At 50.0% G+C, this 20,117-nt stretch overlaps 1 protein-coding gene across 1 annotated transcript in view; it reads right to left on the minus strand.

Annotated features, from left to right (window-relative positions):
* LOC144611919 (dual specificity testis-specific protein kinase 2-like) overlaps window positions 1-20,117 on the minus strand; it is a 138,879-nt gene that overhangs the window by 62,239 nt on the left and 56,523 nt on the right. Inside the window, exon 2 of the mRNA XM_078431248.1 lies at window positions 4,529-4,650. Within this exon, the coding sequence (XP_078287374.1) occupies window positions 4,529-4,650 (122 nt within the window). The remainder of the gene's footprint in view (window positions 1-4,528; window positions 4,651-20,117) is intronic.

A 20,117-nucleotide genomic window follows, 5' to 3' on the forward strand; every position in this document is an offset into this window, starting at 1 on the left:
GCACGCGCTGGATGGAGAGAGTGATGAAAGGAGAAGAAACATAGCGTGACTCTGTGAGTCCATGGAGATGCCTGAGGAACATCTAGCCGACCAATAAGTTGAAGAAAACTGTTTCTACCAACTCTAACAGTGGCTATTTCTACCCAGAGAGCGCATTCCAGAGCTTAGCTTTGTAAATCACCGACTTAAAAGAGTCGAAAATCTCAAATTTGGTATAATATATATATATATACAAATACACACATATATATATACACACACCCTTTGTTTTGTACATAAATACACACACATGTGAGTGTGCATATGTATGAAAATATATGTGTTTGTACGTATGTGTATATACTGTATGTGTGTTGTGTGTGCGTGCATGTGTGTGTGCGTGGGTGTGTGTGTGTGTATGCGTGTGTGTGTGTGTGTGTATGCGTGTGTGTGTGTGTGTATGCGCGTGTGTGTGTGCGTGTGTGTGTGCGCGTGTGCGTGTGTGTATGCATGAGTGTGTGTGTGTGTATGCGTGTGTGTGTGTGCATGTGTGTATACGTGTGTGTATGTGTGTATGCATGAGTGTGTGTGTGCGTGTGTGTGTGTGTATGCATGTGTGTGTGTGTGTGTGCGTGTGTGTATGTGTGAGTGTGTGTGTATGCGTGTGTGTGTGTGTGCGTGTGTGTATGCGTGTGTGTGTATGCGTGTGTGTGTGTGTGCGTGTGTGTATGCGTGTGTGTGTGTGTGTGTGTGTGTGTGCATGTGTGTATGCGTGTGTGTGTGTGTGTGTGCGTGTGTGTGTATGCGTGTGTGTGTGTGTATGTGTATGTGTGTAGAAATGGGGACAAACAGCCAACAAAATAAATAATGGTGGTGCAAAGCCCAAAATGATGTCCTCATGATGATAATAATAATAATAATGCATTACATTTATATAGCGCTTTTCATACACTCAAAGACGCTTTACAGGGATTTAAAGAACATAGGGAAGTGAATAAATAGATGAATAAGTAAACGAACAGAGAAAGGAGACAGAAGGTGAGGTGACCTTCAGTGGTTGAAGGCAGTACTGAACAGGTGAGACTTCAGTGATGTTTTGAATGTGGTGAGTGAGGAGGAGTCTCTGACGGTTTGGGGTAGTGAGTTCCATAGGGTGGGAGCAGCGATGGAGAAACCCCTGTCCCCCCAGGATCTGAGTTTGGTCTGGATGGGGGGGGATAGGAGATTGGCAGCAGCAGAGCGGAGGGTGCAGGTGGGAGTGTGCCTGTGGAGGAGGTCAGTCAGGTAGGATGGGGCCAGGTTATGGAGGGCTTTGTAGGTCATGAGGAGGATTTTGTACTGGATTCTCTGGGGGATGGGGAGCCAGTGGAGTTTGTAAAGGACGGGGGTGATATGGTCACGGATCGGGGAGTGGGTGAGTAGACGGGCAGCGGAGTTTTGAATGTATTGACGTTTACTGATGATTTTTGAGGGTGCGCCATAGAGGAGGCTGTTGCAGTAGTCCAGACGGGAGGTGATGAAGGCGTGGATGAGGGTCGATGATGTGGATGATGCCGTTCGGAGCCCATTTGACGGTTGTAGTGTTCAATAGGCTGATGTGGTTATAGCCTGAATAGGTTGTGTGAACTGAACAAAAGTCCGGGATGCCAGTGCCCTCCTGAGGCTAAGGACAGTTTTGGTTTACCGGGATGGCCTCTCCCGCAGTCCCGTGTTGGAACAGACGGTGGATATCACCGCTCACGTTACCCGAACATGGCCCTGTCCCCTCCCGGGCCCCTGGCTCACGCTGCCTCATTCAGCACCTGTTCAAACCTTCACAAACATCCGGCAGGCAGCTGCGGGAGCCCTGAGAGAGCGGCCGGCACGCCGTTCATTTTATAAATCCCGGCAGGCAATCTGGTCACGGCGGGCAGGGTTTAATTGGCCTGTTCCTGGAGCTACAAGATGTGACTGCACCTCTGCAATGTGGATATCTTGTTTATCGCAGAGGCAGGGCTGTGTACACCAGGAAGACGGTGTTTTGTTAGTATGCGGTAGCCTTTTGTTCTGATGTGGATAGTTTAGTTTAGTTAGTTGTCACGTGTACCGAGGTACAGTGTAAAGCTTTTGTTGCGTGCTAACCAGTCAGTGGAAAGACAATACAAAATTACAATCAAGGCAATCGAGAACCAGTGGACATATCGGTGGTTTAAGGTGAGGGGGGAAACATTTTGATTCTTTAGATTTAGAGCTACAGCGCAGAAACAGGCCCTTCGGCCCACCGGGTCCGCACCGCCCAGCGATCCCCGCACACTAACACTATCCTACACACACTAGGGTCAATTTTTTACATTTGCCCAGCCAATTAACCTACATACCTGTACGTCTTTGGAGTGTGGGAGGAAACCGAAGATCTCGGAGAAAACCCACGCAGGTCACGGGGAGAACGTACAAACTCCGTACAGATGGCACCCGTAGTCAGGATCGAACCTGAGTCTCCGGCGCTGCATTCACTGTAAGGCAGCAACTCTACCGCTGCGCCACTGTGCCGTCCTTTGTAATTTAATAAGAACCTGAGGGGTAGCGTTTTTACACAAAGGATGGTGTATATGGAACGAGCTGCTGGAGGACGTAGTTGACGCTGGTACTATCGCAACATTTAAGAAACATTTAGACAGGTACATGGATAGGACAGGTTTAGAGGGATACAGGCCAAACGCAGGCAGGTGGGACTAGTGTTGTTGGGACATGTTGGTCGGTGTGGGCACGTTGGGCCGATGGGCCTGTTTCCACACCTCATTACTCTATGACTCCATGAGATGTGTGGGTAGGGTTGCCAACTGTCCCGTATTAGCCGGGACATCCCGTATATTGGGCTAAATTGGTTTGTCCCGCCCTTGTCCCATATTAGGCCCAGGGGGCGCTGTAGGCCCAGACACTGTAGGCCCGGACACTGTAGGACTGGACACTGCAGCCCCAGGGGCTGCTGTAGGCCCGGAGGCCCGGGTGGCGCCTAACAGAGGTTGCATGGCAACCCGCCAGCCGGCCCAGGCGGCCACCATTGGTGGAGCGGGAGCACGTGGCCGCTGGCTGGGTGAGGTCACGTGGGGCGCGGGGCGGTGACGTCACCTTTTGTCCCTTATTTGGGAGTGAGAAAGTTGGCAACCCTATGTGCGGGCCCCCAGGGATGGTGGTGGAGGCAGATACGTTAGTGGTTCTCTCTCTATGTAATTAGTTGCACTCTCTCTGAATGAAGAGAGAGAATTCTCCACAAGGTCAGACCTTTAACCCATTCCAACAGCAACAAAACAGAACTCCGTTGGGACAAGTGTGCCTGGAGCTGAATGGAGGGCTTTCATGGTTGCTGTGCATGCTGGGATAGCTCAGCCACCATTGCTGTGCTTACCTTTGTTTTACCCCCTTTCTACCCTGCACCTCGTCCAAGTTAAAAGTTGCTCCCCTGACCTTCTAAGTTGGCGGATCTGTAGTGGATCAGGAACCTATCGAGGGAAATCCTCTGCTAGACCTATCTATAGAGGATTTGCAGCTGCCCAGCTATTGACTAGAACACATTCAGGCAACTGAACCATCCTCTCACCAACTAGAGAGCAGCCCTGACACCTCACCAACCTCATTGGAGACCCTCGGACTGTCTTTAATCGGACTTTACTGGACTTTATCTTGAACTAAACGTCATCTCTTTATCCTGTATTTGTACACTATAGATAGCTTAATTGTAATAATGTGTCATCTTTTTGCTTACTGGACAGAACACAACAAAAACTTTACCTCGGTACACGTGACAATGATAATAAAATATAACAAACATTCCACTTCATAAATCTGGTAAGTTACCATTCCAATTTCGAAACCTGATTACGGGTGCTGTTTGTATGGAGTTTGTACGTTCTCCCCGTGACCTGCATGGGTATTTTTCCAGGATCCCCAGTTTCCACCCACAATCCAAAGATGTGCTGGTTTGTAGGTTGATTGGCTTCTGTAAATTGCTCCAAGTGTCGAGGATGCAAAAGTGGGATAACGTAGAACTAGTGTGTCGATGGTTGGCGTGGAATCAGTGGGCCGAAAGGCCCGTTTCCATGCTGTGTCTGTAAACTATCTCAAGTACTCCATGATCTAGCCATAGATCTCGGCTGCACGGTGGCACGGTGGCGCGGTGGTAGAGTTGATGCTTCACAGCGCAAGAGACCCAGGTCCGATCCTGACTACGGGTGCTGTCCGTATGGAGTTTGCATGTTCTCCCCATGAGCTGCATGGGTTTTATCCGGGTGCTGCAGTTTCCTCCCACACTCCAAAGACATACAGGTTTGTAGGCTAATTGGCTTGGTTAAATTGTAAACTGTCCTTAGTGTGTATGGGATAGTCTTGGCGTACGGGGTGATCGCTGTTCGGCGCAGACTCGATGGGTCGAAGGGCCTGTTTTTGCGCCCTATTTTTAAAACTAAAACAACAAAAAAAACTACACCAGGCAGAGGGAAGGTCGCAGGGGGAGAGCAGGGAGTGAGGGGGGAGAGGGCAAGGCAGAGTGGAGGAAGGAGAGGGAGTATCTCACCGCAGGATATTGGGGTGGGAGAGACGGTTCATCAACTGGACCTCACGGAGCATGTTGGCACGGTTACTCGGCAGCTTATTCATCTTCAGGACCATCACTTGCCCCGATATCCGGTGTCGAACCTGCGGACAGAGGTGACGATTAATCCAAGCCGTGACCCACGACTGTGAGTGTGTGCGAAATTGTGTGTGTGTGCGTGTGTGTTGGCGCATGTGAGTGTGTGTGTGGGCGCATGTGAGTATGCATGTGTGCATATGTATGTGAGTGAGTGTGCATGTGAGTGTGTGTGTGCATGTGAGTGAGCGAGTGTGTGAGTGTGTGTGAGTGAGTGAGTGAGTGAGTGTGAGTGAGAGTGCATGTCACTGTGCATGCATGCGAGTATGTGTGTGTGGTTTGAATTTGTGCATGTGTGTGAGTGTGTATGTGTATCTGTGAGGGAGTGTGTGTGTGCGTGTGAGTGTACATGTGACTGTGTATGCATAGGAGTAAATGTGTGCACATGTGTGTGTGTGTGTATACGTGTACGTCTGTAGAAACAGGCCCTTCGGCCCACCGAGACCACACTGACCAACGATCACCCCATGCACAAATTCCATCCCACACACACTAGGGATAATTTACAGAAGCGAATTAACCTACAAGCCTGCACGTCCTTGGAGTGTGGGAGCAAACCGGAGCACCCGGGGAAAACCCACGCAGTCACATGGAGAAGGTACAAACTCCAGACAGACAGCACCCGTGGTCAGGATCGAAACCAGATCTCTGGCGCTGTGAGGCAGCAACTCTGAGGCAGAGAATTCCACAGATTCACAACTCTGACTGAAAATGTTTTTCCTCATCTCCGTTCTAAATGGCCTTCCCCTTATTCATAAACTGTGGCCCCTTGTTCTGGACTCCCCCAACATTGGGAACATGTTTCCTGCCTCTAACGTGTTCAACCCCTTAATAATCTTATACGTTTCGATAAGATCTCCTCTCATCCTTCTAAATCCCAGTGTATGTTTGGGGTGGGTGTGAAGTTTGCAGAAGTTTGAGTTTAGAGACACAGCATGGGAACGGGCCCCTCGGCCAACCGACTCTGCGCCAACTAGCGATCACCCATACGCTAGTTCTATCCCACACACTGGGACAAGTTTCAGAAGCCAAGGAACCTACAAACTTGCACGTCTTTGGAATGTGGTAGGAAACCGGAGCACCCGGAGAAAACCCACACGGTCGCGGGGAGAATATGTAAAATCCGCACGGACAGCACCCGTGCTGTCTTCCCGCAGGAGCGGGATGTGTTGAGTTGAGGGGGTTGGGGTGGGGGGGGGGGATGGGGGGGTCTGCAGTTACAGGAGGATATAGTGGGTGGGATTAAATTCTAGGGCGTCTGAAATCAAGCGACGGGTTGACTGCAAGTGCTCACTGCAGCGGACGGTGAAGCAAGGCGGGGGGAGAAACGGAAACACATCTGCAGAACAGATCATCACAGCATCACCTGATCCCCACTGGAGCCGCGGCAACAACAACCGTCGGCATTTATAGACACTTGCCCAACATTCATGTAAAGTTGCTGCACAAGAGCAATATGGGTCAACAACTTTGTGTGTGTGTCTGTGTAAATGCTTGGTGTATGAGTGTGTGTATGTGTGTGTGTGCGTGATGTATGTGTAAATATGTGTGTGTGTGTATGTGTCCACATCTGGATGCATGTGCTTGTGTGTTTGTGTGTATCTGAGTGCGATGTATGTGTGTGTATGCGTACCTGTGTGGGTGCATGTGTGTGTGCGTGTGTGTATGCTTGGTGTGTGTGTGTCTGTGTGAATCTTTGGTGTATGAGTGTGTGTGTGTGTGTGTGTGTATGTGTGTCTGTGTGCGTGCATGTGCTTGTGTGTTTGCGTGTATCTGAGTGCGGTGTATGTGTGTGTATGTGTCTGTGAGTATGTGTGTGTGTGTGTATGTATGTGTGTGTATGTGTGTATATGTATGTATGTGTGTGTGTGTGTGTGTATGTGTATGTATGTGTGTGTGTATGTGTGTGTATGTAAGTGTATGTGTGTGAGTGCAGGTGTGTATGAGTGTGTGTATGTATGTGTATGTGTGTGTATGTATGTGTATGTGTGTGTGGTTTTGTGTGTACCTGTGTGTATGTGTGTATATGTGTTTGTGTGTGTATGCGTACCTGTGTGTGTGTATGTGCGCGTGTGTGTTTGTGTGTGTGCCTGCGTGTGTGTGTGTGTATGTGTGTGTGAGCGTGTGTGTGTGTGCCTGTGTGTGTGCATGTATATGTATGTGTGTGTGTGTGTGTGTGTATGTGTGCGTGTGTGTATGTGCGTGTGTGTGTGTGTATGTGTGTGCGTGTATGTGTCCGTGTATGTATGTGTGTGTATGTATGTGTATGTGTGTGTGTGTGTGTGCCGCCCCGTGCCCCACGTGACCTCACCCAGCCAGTGACCACGTGCTCCCGCTCCACCAATGGCGGCTGCCCGGGCCGGGAGGCGGGTTGCTAAGCAACCTCCATTAGGCGGCCCCCGGGCCTCCGGGCCTACACTGTCCGGAGCTAAGAGGTCGGAAACCTAGAGTGTCGGGACCTAAACTGCCAGGACCTACAGCGCCGGGGCCTACAATGTCGGGGCCTACAGCGCCCCCCGGGCCTACAGCGCCCCCCGGGCCTAATACGGGACAAGGGCGGTCCCGTACAGGACAAACCAATTTAGCCCAAAATACGGGATATCCCGGCTAATACGGGACAGTTGGCAACCCCAGCTGTATCTCTTAAAAAAATACTAAACAAAACCCAAATATCATCAAAGACCCACACCACCCTGGCCACAATCTCATCCAGCTGTTACCATTGGGAGCCTGGGAACCATGACCAGCAGGTTCCCATCAACTATCCGGGGCACTAACCACACTGCACAACACTAACCAAAGCCCAACCTCAGCACCGATCTACAGACTCTGTTCTGGTTGTACTCGTATTTGGGTTTTCCAGTATTAAGTTCTGGTTACCAAGTATTACAGATTATGAATTTATTGCATTATTGATTATTGTATATTTCTTTGTGTTATTGAGTTAATGGGCCTATAGAGCTACAGCAAATGAGAATCTCATTGCAGTCCCGACAGACCGGATAATACAGAAATGGTATTTCAGTTGAGTTGAGTGTGGGGGGAGAGGTTGTGGGGGGGGGAGGGAAGAAATGTCACCAGGAAGCTCCTTGGTGTAACATAGACACTGGTATAAATCACCTGGAGCTGCGGGACAGACATGTTGTTGGCAGGGTGGTGACAGTGGGGGAGGGGCAGGTCAGACGGCTGTGGATCGGTGCCCAGCCCACAACACTGCCAAGTCTTTCAACAGAGAAAGGAAAGGGCACAAGTCTCACTGAGGAAGTCAACAGGCTGTGCGTGTTTAGTTTAGTTTAGTTTAGTTTTGCATGGAAACAGGTTCCTTTCAGCCCACCGGGTCCAGGCCGACCGTCGATCACCCGTTCACACTTGTTCCATGTTATCCCACTTTCCCATCCACTCTCAATACATTAGTGGGCATTTTTTCTAAATGTCTTTGGGATGTGGGAGGAAACTAGGGGTTGCCAACTACCTCACTCCCAAATAAGGGACAAGATGACATCACCCAGCCAGTGGCCACGCGCTCCCGCTCCACCAATGGCGGCCACCCGTTAGGCGGCGCCCGGGCCTCCGGGCCTACACTGTCCGGACCTACACTGTCCGTCCGGACCTACACTGTCCGGACCCACAACGTCCAGCCTACAGCGCCCCCCTACAGGGCCTAATACGGGACAAGGGCGATCTCGTTCGGGACAAACCAATTTAGCCCAAAATACGGGATGTCCCGGCTAATACGGGAGCACCTGGAGGGAACCCACAGGGAGAACGTGCAAACTACACACAGACAGCAGCTGAGATCAGGATCGAACCTGGGTCTCTGCCGCTATGTGGCAACGGCTCTATCAGCTGCGCCATAGTGCCGCCCAATAATTGCAAGATGTTGGCTGATTTCCACCACTGTGTGAGCCAAAGGGCCTGCTTGCCTGCTCTGTGTGTTTATGAATGGTATGACTATGAACTTCAATGACAATTACTCGGCCCCTGATTTATTTTTCACGGAGCGTCTTCAAGACATACAACAGAGTTGTGTGTGTGTGTGTATGTGTGTGTGTGTGTGTGTGTGTCCGTGCGTTGTAGCTCGGGAAAGCAGCCAACATAAAGACATTTCTTCGTCTCCCCGCTCCCGTCCGGAAGAAGGTACAGAAGCTTGAAAGCGCGCACCACCAGACTCAGGAACAGCTTCTTCCCCTCTGTTATCAGGCTTCTGAACGGTCCTTCCATAAGCTAGGGTGCTGCCGTATTCACCTCTACTCCATTGCGGACAGTGGACTTTGTCTCTGGAACTGATGCGCTACAATGCTGAGAACTACATTCTGCACTCTGTATCTCCCCCTTTGCTCCACCTATTGTACTTGAGTTTGGCTTGATTGTAGCAATGTATAGTATTATATGATCTGTTAAGGTAGCACGCCCCTCTCCCCTGTGTCCCACCTACACTCTCACCTATTTCTCCCCTCCCTTTCCCCTTCCACCTACATTCTTTCATCCAGCTTCACAATTTGCAACTCTTCGATCCTTTTGTCTCACACCTTCTGTCTTTTCATGTCTGGCCTTTGACCAACCATCTGCCCATCAAGTAATTCTCCTCACCTTTAGTGCAGTTTGGTTTAGTTTAGTTTGGTTTAGAGATACGGCATGGAAACAGGCCCTTTGGCCCAGCGGGTCCGCACCGACCAGCAATCACCCCGTGCACAAGTTCTACCCGACACACCCGACATCAGGATCGAACCCGGGTCTCCGCCGCTGAAAGGCAGCAACTCTACCGTTGCACCACAGCTCCTCCCAAAGTGTCGGCCTATTACCTGCCGCCCTTTATGCTGCCCCTCCTCTTTTCCTTCTTTTCTTCCCCTCCCCCGCCCCCACAATCAGTCTGTAGACATCAAAGATACTAGAGGAACAAGATGGACCACTCCGTTGAAATCGCCTACATTGGAGTGTGGTACGCAAAGGAGCGGAACGTCCGCCATTTTAGTAGGCAAAACCGTCGTTCGCTCTGCCTCTCGCAGTGTAATCAGTGTTGTGGGGGAACACTATGTGTGATGATACCATTAAAATGCAGAATATATCTCATTTATCAATTCACAGATTTTTGTTATTTTTCTTTTTATATGTTTCTGCAAGTTTCTGCCTACTAAAATGGCACCGTGACCTACTACGGTTTTCAGGGTCGAGTGGTCTAACTTGTTCCTCTGGTATCTTTGGTAGAAACGGTCCCGACCCGATACGTCAGCCATCCATTTTCTTGATTGTATTTATGTATGGTATTATCTGCTGTTTAGATAACGTGCAAATCAAACCCCTTCTCCCCGTGGATTTTCTCCAGGAGCTCCGGTTTCCTCCCACAATCCAAAGACCTGCGGGTTTGTGGGTTAATGGGCTTCTGTCCCTAGTGTGTAGGATGGTGATCATTGGTCGGCATGGACTTGCTGGGCCGAAGGGCCTTCTTCCACACTGAATGCACCAAACGAATCTAAACTGAGACAGTTTTGTGCAGGTAAACTGCAGATAGTTCAGCCATGATTGAATGGCGGAGGAGAATTGATGGGCCGAATGGCCTGATTCTCCTCCTATGTCTTACACCGATCAGCCAAAACATTTTGACCTGATGAGCCAAAACATTGTGCCGAACTGCCTAATATGCTGTTGGTCCTCCGTGTGCAGCCCCATACGCAGCAGGGTGCGATGCACTGTGTATTGTGACACATTCCTCCCGTGACCACCATTAAAATTTTCTGTGTCTTGTGCCACAGGAGACCTTCTGTCGGTTCGGACCAGACGGGATAGCCTTCATTGCCCTCGCTTATCGATCAGCCTTGGCCGCCGGTTTGTGGTTTGTCCCTCCTCGGACCACTGTCGGTAGGTACTCACCACTGCTGCACCCCACAAGACTTGCCGTTTCAGAGATGCTCTGACCCAGTCATCTGGCCAGAACAATTTGGCCCTTGTCAAAGTCGCTCAGGTCTTTACTCCTGCCCATTTCTCCTGCATCCAACACATTAACTTCAAGAACTGACTGTTCACTTGCTGCCCAATATATCCCACCCCTTGACAGGTGCCATTATAACAAGATAATCAATGTTATTCACTTCGCCTGTCAGTGGTCATAATGTTTTGGATGATCGGTGTATGTACTTATGTTAGTTTACAAAACAAAGTTACAAAGTGCTGGAGTATCTCAGCGGGCCAGGCAGTCTGAAGAAGGGTCCCGACCCGAAACGTCGCCTGTCCTTGTTCTCCACAGACACTGCCCGACCCGCTGAGTTGCTCCAGCACTTTGTGCCTTTTTCTCTGTGCAGAGCAAGTGCATTTCCCTCTGTGCAGTCAGTCAGGAAGTGGCTGCGTGTCGTGGAGACATGAGTCATCATCCATTAGCCCTCTCGTCCGATGGCCAGAGATGTTGCTTCAGCTCCCACCCAGGTCCCAGCGACCAAGCTCACACTGCAGGTTCCACAAACTGGACTGCACCGTTTAAAAGAAAATATGAATACTCCAAAATGTAATTGCATGCAAATCTGTCGCTCTGCAAAATAAAAAAGAAGACTGCAAAGATGACTGCAACTGCGCAATGTTTGTGCGGTTTGCAGCAAAGGTGGTGCATTAAATAGTGATCACTCTCCGTCCCAACCTCTCCCCTCCCGCGTACACTGGAGTACAGCAGGGAGATGTCCCTTAAAGGCACAGTCCCCACAGTCGTCATGCACGCCCTGGGCGGTGCGGTGTTGGGCGGCTAAAGTGATGCAGTTAGCAGAGCCGCTGTCTCACAGCACCAGAGACTCAGGTTCGATCTGAGCGTGTGTGTGTGTGTGTGTGTGTGTGAAGTTTCTATGTTCTCCCTGTGACCACGTGGGCTAGTTTCTTCCCACATCCCAAAGATGTGTGGGCTAATTGGTTAATTGGCCAGACAATTGCCCATCATACACCCATCGGTCCATCTCGCCCCTGCTGTCCAAGATGCCCCATCTAAGCTCATCCCATTTTACTGCATGCGACCATATCCCTCTAAACTTTTCCCATCCATGTACCTGTCCAAATGTCTTTTAAATGTTGTTATAGTCCCTGACTCAACTACCTCCTCTAACAGCTCGTTACATATAGCCACTCTGTGTGGAAAAAGTTGCCCCTCGTGTTCCTATTCAATCTTTCCCCTCTCACCTTAAATCTGGTTTAGTTTAGTTTAGTTTAGAGATACAGCGCGGAAACAGGCCCTTTCGGCCCACCGGGTCCGTGCCGACCAGCGATCCCCACACATTAACACTATCCCACACACACTAGGGACAATTTTTACATTTACCAAGCCAATTAACCTACAAACCTGCACGTCTTTGGAGTGTGGGAGGAAACCGAAGATCTCGGAGAAAGCCCACGCAGGTCACGGGGAGAACGTACAAACTCCGTACAGACGGCACCTGTAGTCGGGATCCAACCCGGGTCTCCGGCGCTGCATTCGCTATAAGGCAGCAACTCTACCGCTGCGCCACCGTGCCGCCCCTGGTACTCGATTCTCCTACCCTGGGTAAAAGACTCTGTACATTCCCCTCACGATCTTATACACCTCTGAGATTACCCCTCAGCCTCCTGCACCCCAAGCAATACAGCCCTAGCCTGCCCAATGCAAAATCAGGCAAAGGGAACAAACTCAATTAGGTAGACACTAAATGCTGGAGTAACTCAGTAGGTCAGGCAGCATCTCTGGAGAGAAGGAAGAGGTGATGTTTCGGGTCGAGAACCTTCTTCAGACAGACCCTTCTTCAGACTGAAGAAGGGTCTCGACCCGAAACGTCACCTATTGCTTCTCTCAAGATGCTGCCTGCACCGTTGTTACTCCAGCATTTTGTGTCTACCTTCGATTTAAACCGGCATCTGCAGTTCTTTCCTACACACTAACTCAATTAGGTGTCTTGGTCAGCAAGACCGAATGGCCTCTTTCTGTGCAGTTTTTTTTCCATATTTTGTTTTTTCATATTTCAGATGCAGCGCGGAAACAGGCCTTTTCGGCCCACCAAGTCCGCACCGCCCAGTGATCCCCGCACACTAACACTATCCTACACACACTAGGGACAATTTTTACATATACCCAGTCAATTAACCTACATACCTGTACGTCTTTGGAGTATGAACTAGAGAACCATATATCTCTCTCTGAACTCTGACACCTGTTTCTCTCTGTCCCCATCTCTCCATCTCTCTCCTCCTATCTTCCTCTCTCTCCCACCCTCCCCCACCCACCTTTCCCTCCTTCATCTTTCTCTTGCTCTCTCTCTTTCCCTCCCCTTCTTTCTCTCACTTCCCTTTTCCCTCCCTGCCCCCCTCTCCGTCTCTCCCCATCTCTCTTTTTTATTTCCTTCCCTGTCTTTCGCTCTGTCTCTGCCACATATCTGAATTTCTCTCTCTCTACCTCTCATTCTCTCACTCTCTCCCCCTCTCTCTCTCTCTAACTCTCTCTCACTTCCCCTCTGTCTCCTGCTCTGTCGCTACCACATCTATCATCCCTATCTCTCTCTCCTACCATCTCATGCTGCCTCCATCCCATCTATCAGTCTTTCTTTGCACCTATCTCTCTACTCTCTCTCTCGCTCCCTCTCTCTCTTTTTCTCTCTAGTTCCCAATCCGTATCCCTCTCTGTCTCTTTGTCTTTCTCCCTCTTATTCTCTCTCCCTCTTTCTCTCTCTACGTCCCTCTGTCAAGGTGAGGGGGGAAAGATTTAATGGGAAACCGAGGGGTAATATTTTCACACAGAGGGTGGCGGGTGTATGGAACGAGCTGCCAGAGGAGGTAGTTGAGCCAGGTACTATCGCAACATTTAAGAAACATTTGGACAAGAATGGATAGGATGAGTTGAGAGTGATAGAGGCCAAACAGAAGCAGGTGGGACTAGTGTAGATGGGCCATGTTGGTCGGTGTGAGCAATAGACAATAGACAATAGGTGCAGGAGGCCATTTGGCCCTTCGAGCCAGCACCACCATTCAATGTGATCATGGATGATCAATCTCAATCAGTACCCCGTTCCTGCCTTCTCCTGCAAGATGGGCTGAAGAGTCTGTTCCACACTGTATGACTGTTGCACTCTACCACCCGCCCCCTCTCTCCCTCTACCTTTCCCTACATCTCTCTTGCTCTTTCTCTACCTCTCTCTCTCTCTCTCACTGTCTCAACCCCATCTCTCTCTCTCTCTCTCTCTCTCTCTCTCTCTCTCTCCTCTCTCTCTCTCTCTCTTCTCCCTCTCTCTCTTCTCTCTCTCTCTCTCTCTCTCTCTCTCTCTCTCTCTCTCTCTCTCTCTCTCCTCTCTCTCTCTCTCTCTCTCTCACTCTCTCTCTCTCTCTCTCTCTCTCTCTCTCTCTCTCTCTCTCTCTCTCTCTCTCTCTCTCTCTCCCCCCCTCGCCCCATCTCTCTCTCTCTCTTGTCTCGTGATCTTACTCTCAGTGACTAAGTAATTCCTGTTTTTATTTCTTGTAAACATGTCGGCCACAAACTGGCCTGGCTTCGAAGTTGATCTCTGTTCCTTGAAGTCACGTGTGTCCAAACTCTGGAACACCCTCCAGAGCCACACACGGGAGCCTCATCAGTGGAGAGCAGGGGCCATTACAAAGCCGTCTCACCGCCCCGTGCCCCACGTGACCTCACCCAGCCAGCGGCCACGTGCTCCCGCTCCACAAATGGCGGCCGGCCGGGCCTAGAGGCGGGTTGCTACGCAACCTCCGTTAGGCGACGTCCGGCCTCCGGACCTACACCGGCCCCCGGGCCAACACTGTCCGGACCTACACTGTCCGGACCTACACTATCTGGACGTACACTGTCCTGACTTACGCTGTCCGGGCCTACACTATCCGGACCTACACTATCCGGACGTACACTGTCCTGACTTACGCTGTCAGGGCCTACACTGTCCGGGCCTAGGCTGTCCGGACCTACGCTGTCCTGACTTACGCTGTCCGGGCCTACACTATCAGGTCCTACACTATCCGGACGTACATTGTCCTGATTTACGCTGTCCGGGCCTACACTATCCGGACCTACACTGTCCGGACGTACACTGTCCTGACTTACGCTGTCAGGGCCTACACTGTCCGGGCCTAGGCTGTCCGGACCTACGCTGTCCGGACCTACGCTGTCCGGACGTACACTGTCCGGCCCTACACTGTCTGGACCTACAGCGTCCGGGCCTACAGTCCCCGGGCCTACAGCGTCTGGACCTACAGCGTCCGGGCTTACAATCCCCAGGCCTACGGCGTCTGGGCCTACAGCATCCGGGCCTACAGCGAGTCTGGGCCTAATACGGGACAAGGGTAGTCCCGTACGGGACAAACCAATTTAGCCCAAAATACAGGATGTCCCGGCTAATACGGGAGCCAGAGATTTGAGCCAGAGACCAAAGATTTGTGCCGTTGGACTTTCCACTGAGGGTGGCCTCAAGAATTACCGGTGACCTTGTGAAAGAGAAGTTGTGGTTTACAAACCTTGTCTGTTCTTCCGATCGTCAAAAAGCCGTTACAGCATTGGGGGCTGGGGACATTTAGCCCTTCATTTGTGTAACTCTTTGCAGAACAGTGGTGCAGCGACAGAGACCCGGGTTTGATCCTGACCTCGGTTGTGTGGAACTTGCACGTTCACCGTGTGACGGTGTGGGTTGCCTCCCACACCCCAAAGACCCGCGGGTTTGTAGGTTATTTGGCTTCTGTGAATTGCCCCCTAGTGAGCAGGGAGTGGATGAGAAAGTGGGATAACACAGAACTAGTATGAACAGGTGATAGATAGATCGTCGACATGGACTCGGTGGGCTGAAAGGGCTGTTTCCGCACTGTCTCTCAAAACTAAACTAATCAATAAGGTGAATTAAGTGTTCAAACTGGTGGGTTTAGATTTAATATTGTCACATGTACTTCAGTGCGGGGGAAAACTTTATTTTACTCCATCCATCTGCCAATCAACTCCTCCCCCCCCTCACCTGTATACATCTATCACCAACCAGGCTTTATCCCGCCCCCACCTCTCTTCCAGCTTTCTCCCCATCAACCACTGAAGAAGGGTCCCCGACCCGAAACGTAACCGATCCACGTTCTCCAGAGATGCTGCCTGACCCGCTGAGTTACTCCAGCACTCTGTGAAACGTCACCTATCCATGTTCTCCAGAGATGCTGCCTGACCCGCTGAGTTACTCCAGCACTCTGTGAAACGTCACCTATCCATGTTCTCCAGAGATGCTGCCAGACCCGCTGAGTTACTCCAGCACTCTGTGAAACGTCACCTATCCACGTGCTCCAGAGATGCTGCCTGACCCGCTGAGTTACTCCAGCGCTCTGTGAAACGTCACCTATCCATGTTCTCCAGGGATGCTGCCTGACCCGCTGAGTTACTCCAGCACTCTGTGAAACGTCACCTATCCATGTTCTCCAGAGATGCTGCCTGACCCGCTGTGTTACTCCAGCACTCTGTGATCCTTCGCTAAAGCTTCTTGTTCCAGTAAACCTCTCTCCAAAGCCCTGGGTGTGGTGCCCAGAATGGAACACAATGGTCCATTTGTGGCCAAACCAGCAGCCGTGCACTGTGACTTCCTCTCGTACTGCGGCCAGGATCCTGTATGCTTCTTAATCCACTTTCTTAGCTGCCTACCACAGACCCAAGAACGTACACCGTCAGATATCTTTGTATTTATATTCACAGAGTCATACGCACTGATCAACCTGAGGAGCACCTTCAGTGCCAGACTGGTTCCACCAAGATGCAGCACAGAACGCCACAGGAGATCTGTTTTCCCTGTGGCTATCGAACTGTACAACACCTCCCCCTTCTAGACTGACTACCCCCCCCCCCCTTCCCCCCCTCCCCAATCTTTGCACATCCCCGATTATTTCCGCTGGTCACTTTCATTTCATGTTTCATGCATCTTATGTGTTTTATGACTGAATATTGGTTCTCTCCTGGGATAAATAATAAGGTTCTATCGTATCATGTCCGATACAGCGTGGGAACAAGCCCTTCGGCCCAACTTGCCCACATGCCCCACCTGCCTGGATGGCCCCATAGCAGAAGCGCCCAGGTCGCGGGGCTGGAAATTGGAAGTGTCCTGAGCTAATTCTGCCACCACCATCATCTATTGTGACAAGTGATGGCTCCCACTGACTATTGTCGGAAGCTTGTGCCCTTTTCAGGTCGGACGATGACAGTGATGTCAACATTTGGAACATGGATGATGGACATGAAAGCAGAAGGCCTGCCTGCTTTTGGCCCAAAACGCTCTAAACCTATCTTATCCATGTACCCGTCGAAATGTTTCTTAAATGTTGCAATAGTACCTGCCTCAACTACCTCCTCCAGCAGCTCTTTCCGTACACCCACCACCCTTAGTTTAAAAAAGTAACCACTCAGGTTCCTTTTCACCCCTCACCTTAAATCTATGTCCTCTGATTCTCAATGCTTCTTGCCTTAAGACCGTGCATTTACCCAACCTATTCCTCTCATGATTTGCACACCGCTATAATATCTACCCTCATCCTCCTGTGCTCCAAGGAATAGAGTCCTAGCCTGCTCAACCTCCCCCTTTCGCTCAAGCTCTCGAGTCCTGGCAACATCCTTGTAAATCCTTTCTGTACCCAACACCCACAAACTATGTACTTGTACTCCTGGATCATTCTGCTCTACAACACTCCCCAGAGCCCTGACGTTCACTGTGTGGACCATGCCCATGTTACTCCCAAAATGCAACACCCCACATTTCTCCGTGTTAAATTCCATCAACTATTCTTCAGCCCACCTGGCCAACCGATCAAGATCCTGCTGCACTTTTTAGAAGGATGAGATGGGATCTTATTGAAACATGTAAGATTATTAAGGGATTGCACACGCTAGAAGCAGGAAACATGTTCCCAATGTTGTGGGAGTCCAGAACCAGGGGCCACAGTTTAAGAATATGGGGTAAGCCATTTAGAACGGAGATGAGGAAAAACTTTTTCACTCAGAGAGTTGTAAATCTGTGGAATTCTCTGCCTCAGAAGGCAGTGGTGGCCAATTGTCTGGATGCTTTCAAGAGAGAGTTAGATAGGGCTCTTATTGATAACGGAGTCAGGGGGTATGGGGAGAGGGCAGGAACGGGGTACTGATTGTGAATGATCAGCCATGATCATATTGAATGGCGGTGCTGGCTCGAAGGGCCGAATGGCCTACTCCTGCACCTATTGTCTATTTACCACCCCTTTCACAATTTACACCCACTTTTTTGTGTCATCTGCCAACCTGCTAATCTTGTGATGTATGTTCTCATCCAAATCATTGATGTAGATGACAAACAGTAACGGGCCCAGCACCGAACCCTGAGGCATACCACTAGTCACAGGTCTCCAGTCCGAGAAGCAACCTTCCACCATCACCCTCCGCTTCCCTCCATGGAGCCAATTTTTTTATCCATTCAGCTATCTCTCCTTGAATCCCATGGGATCTAACCTTCCAGAGCAGCCTACCATGCGGAATCTTGTTGAATGCCTTACTGAAATCCATGTACACAACATCTACAGCTCTGCCCTCATCGACCTTTTTGGTCACGTCTTCAAAAAACTCATCAGATTTGTGAGACACGACGTCCCACGTTTACAAAACCATGCCGACCGTCCCTAATCAGCCCTTGTTTGTCTAAATGCATGTATATCCTATCCCTCAGAATACTCTCTGGTAACTTTCCAACCACAGATGTTAAACTCACTGCAGTTCCCAGCCCTTTCCCAGCAGCCCTTTCTGAACAGAGGCACAACATTTGCCTCCCTCCATGTTCACATTGAATGGCAGTGCTGGCTCGAAGGGCCGAATCGCCTCCTCCTGCACCTATTGTCTATTGTCTATTGTCTATTGACGACTCACAAATCTTTGCGAGGGCCCCAGCAATTTCCTCTCTAGTTTCCCACAGTGTCCTCGGATATATCCGATCAGGCCCAGGAGATTTGTCCATCTTCATACACGTCTAGGACCTTCAGCACGTCTGCGGCCACAATACTGCCTTCTCACAAGACACTTCCGGTGACAACCCCCAATTTCCACCATCCTCCTGTCTTTATCCCTCGGTAAAAACAGAGGAGAAATACTCGTTGAGTATTGAGTAGGCCTTGCCCATCTCCTGTGGCTCCACACAGAGTTGACTGCTTTGATTACTGAGGGATCCCACTCTCCGTCTGGTTACCCTTTTCCCATTTATGTACGTAAAATCTCTTGGGATTATCCTTAATGCCATCTGCCAGAGCTATCTCCTGTCCTCTTTATACCCTTCTGATTTTTCTTTTTTAACTTACTCCTTAGTTCCCGAAACTCCTCCAGGGATACACTCGATCCCAGCTGCCTACACCTGTCCCAAGCCTCCTTCTTAAACTTGACCAAAGCCCCAATTTCCCTCGTCATCCAAGGCTTCCTTACCTTTGCCTGTCTTGCCCGTCACTCCAACAGAGACATCAACTCTTGTCAGCACGCTTTTAAAAATATCAGCATACCATAGATAAATACTGCAAGTACATTTTCAGTGGTACATATATGGAACAAGCTGCCCCATAAAGTATTTGAGGCGGATATAAGAACTAGACTGAAAAGACATTTGAAGATAGACAAAAAATGCTGGAGTAACTCAGCGGGTCAGGCAGCATTTCAGGAGAGAAGTTTCGGGTAACGTTTCGGGTCGAGATCCTTCTTCAGACTGATGTCAGGGGAGGGGTGGGACAAAGATAGGATGTAGTTGGAGACAGGAAGAGTAGTGGGAGAACTGGGAAGCGGGAGGGGATGGAGAGGGAAAGCAGGGACTATTTGAAGTTAGTTTTTAAAAAACAGCCCCTTCCCAGTTCTCCCACTAGTCTTCCTTTTCACTCTGAAGAAGGGTCTCGATCCGAAACATCATCCATTCCTTCTCTCCCGAGATGCTGCCTGACCCGCTGAGTTACTCCAGAGTTATGTGTCTACCTTCGATTTAAACCAGCATCTGCAGTTTCTTTTCCTTAAAAGACATTTGGACAGGTTCGTGGATAGGAAATGTTTAGAGGGATATGGGCCAAATGCAAGCAAATGGGACTAGTTTAGAAGGGGCATGTTGGATGAGTTGGGCCATTCGGCCCTTCACGCCAGCATCGCCATTCACTGTGATCATGGCTGATCATCCACAATCAGTACCCCGTTCCTGCCTTCTCCCCATATCCCTTGACTCCGCTGTCTTTAGGAGCTCTATCTAACTCTCTCTTGAAAGCATCCAGAGAATTGGCCTCCACTGCCTTCTGAGGCAGAAGATTCCACAGATTCACGACTCTGGGTGAAAAAGTTTTTCCTCAAATCCTTTCCAAATGGCCTACCCCTTATTCTTATACTGTGGCCCCTGGTTCTGGACTCCCCCAACATCGGGAACATATTTCCTGCCTCTAACGTGTCCAATCCCTTAATAATCTTATATGTTTCAATCAGATCCCCTCTCATCCTTCTAAATTCCAGTGTATACAAGCACAGTCGCTCCATTCTTTC

Source organism: Rhinoraja longicauda, chromosome 3 (assembly GCF_053455715.1).
Source record: "Rhinoraja longicauda isolate Sanriku21f chromosome 3, sRhiLon1.1, whole genome shotgun sequence".
Taxonomy (NCBI): Eukaryota; Metazoa; Chordata; class Chondrichthyes; order Rajiformes; family Arhynchobatidae; genus Rhinoraja; species Rhinoraja longicauda.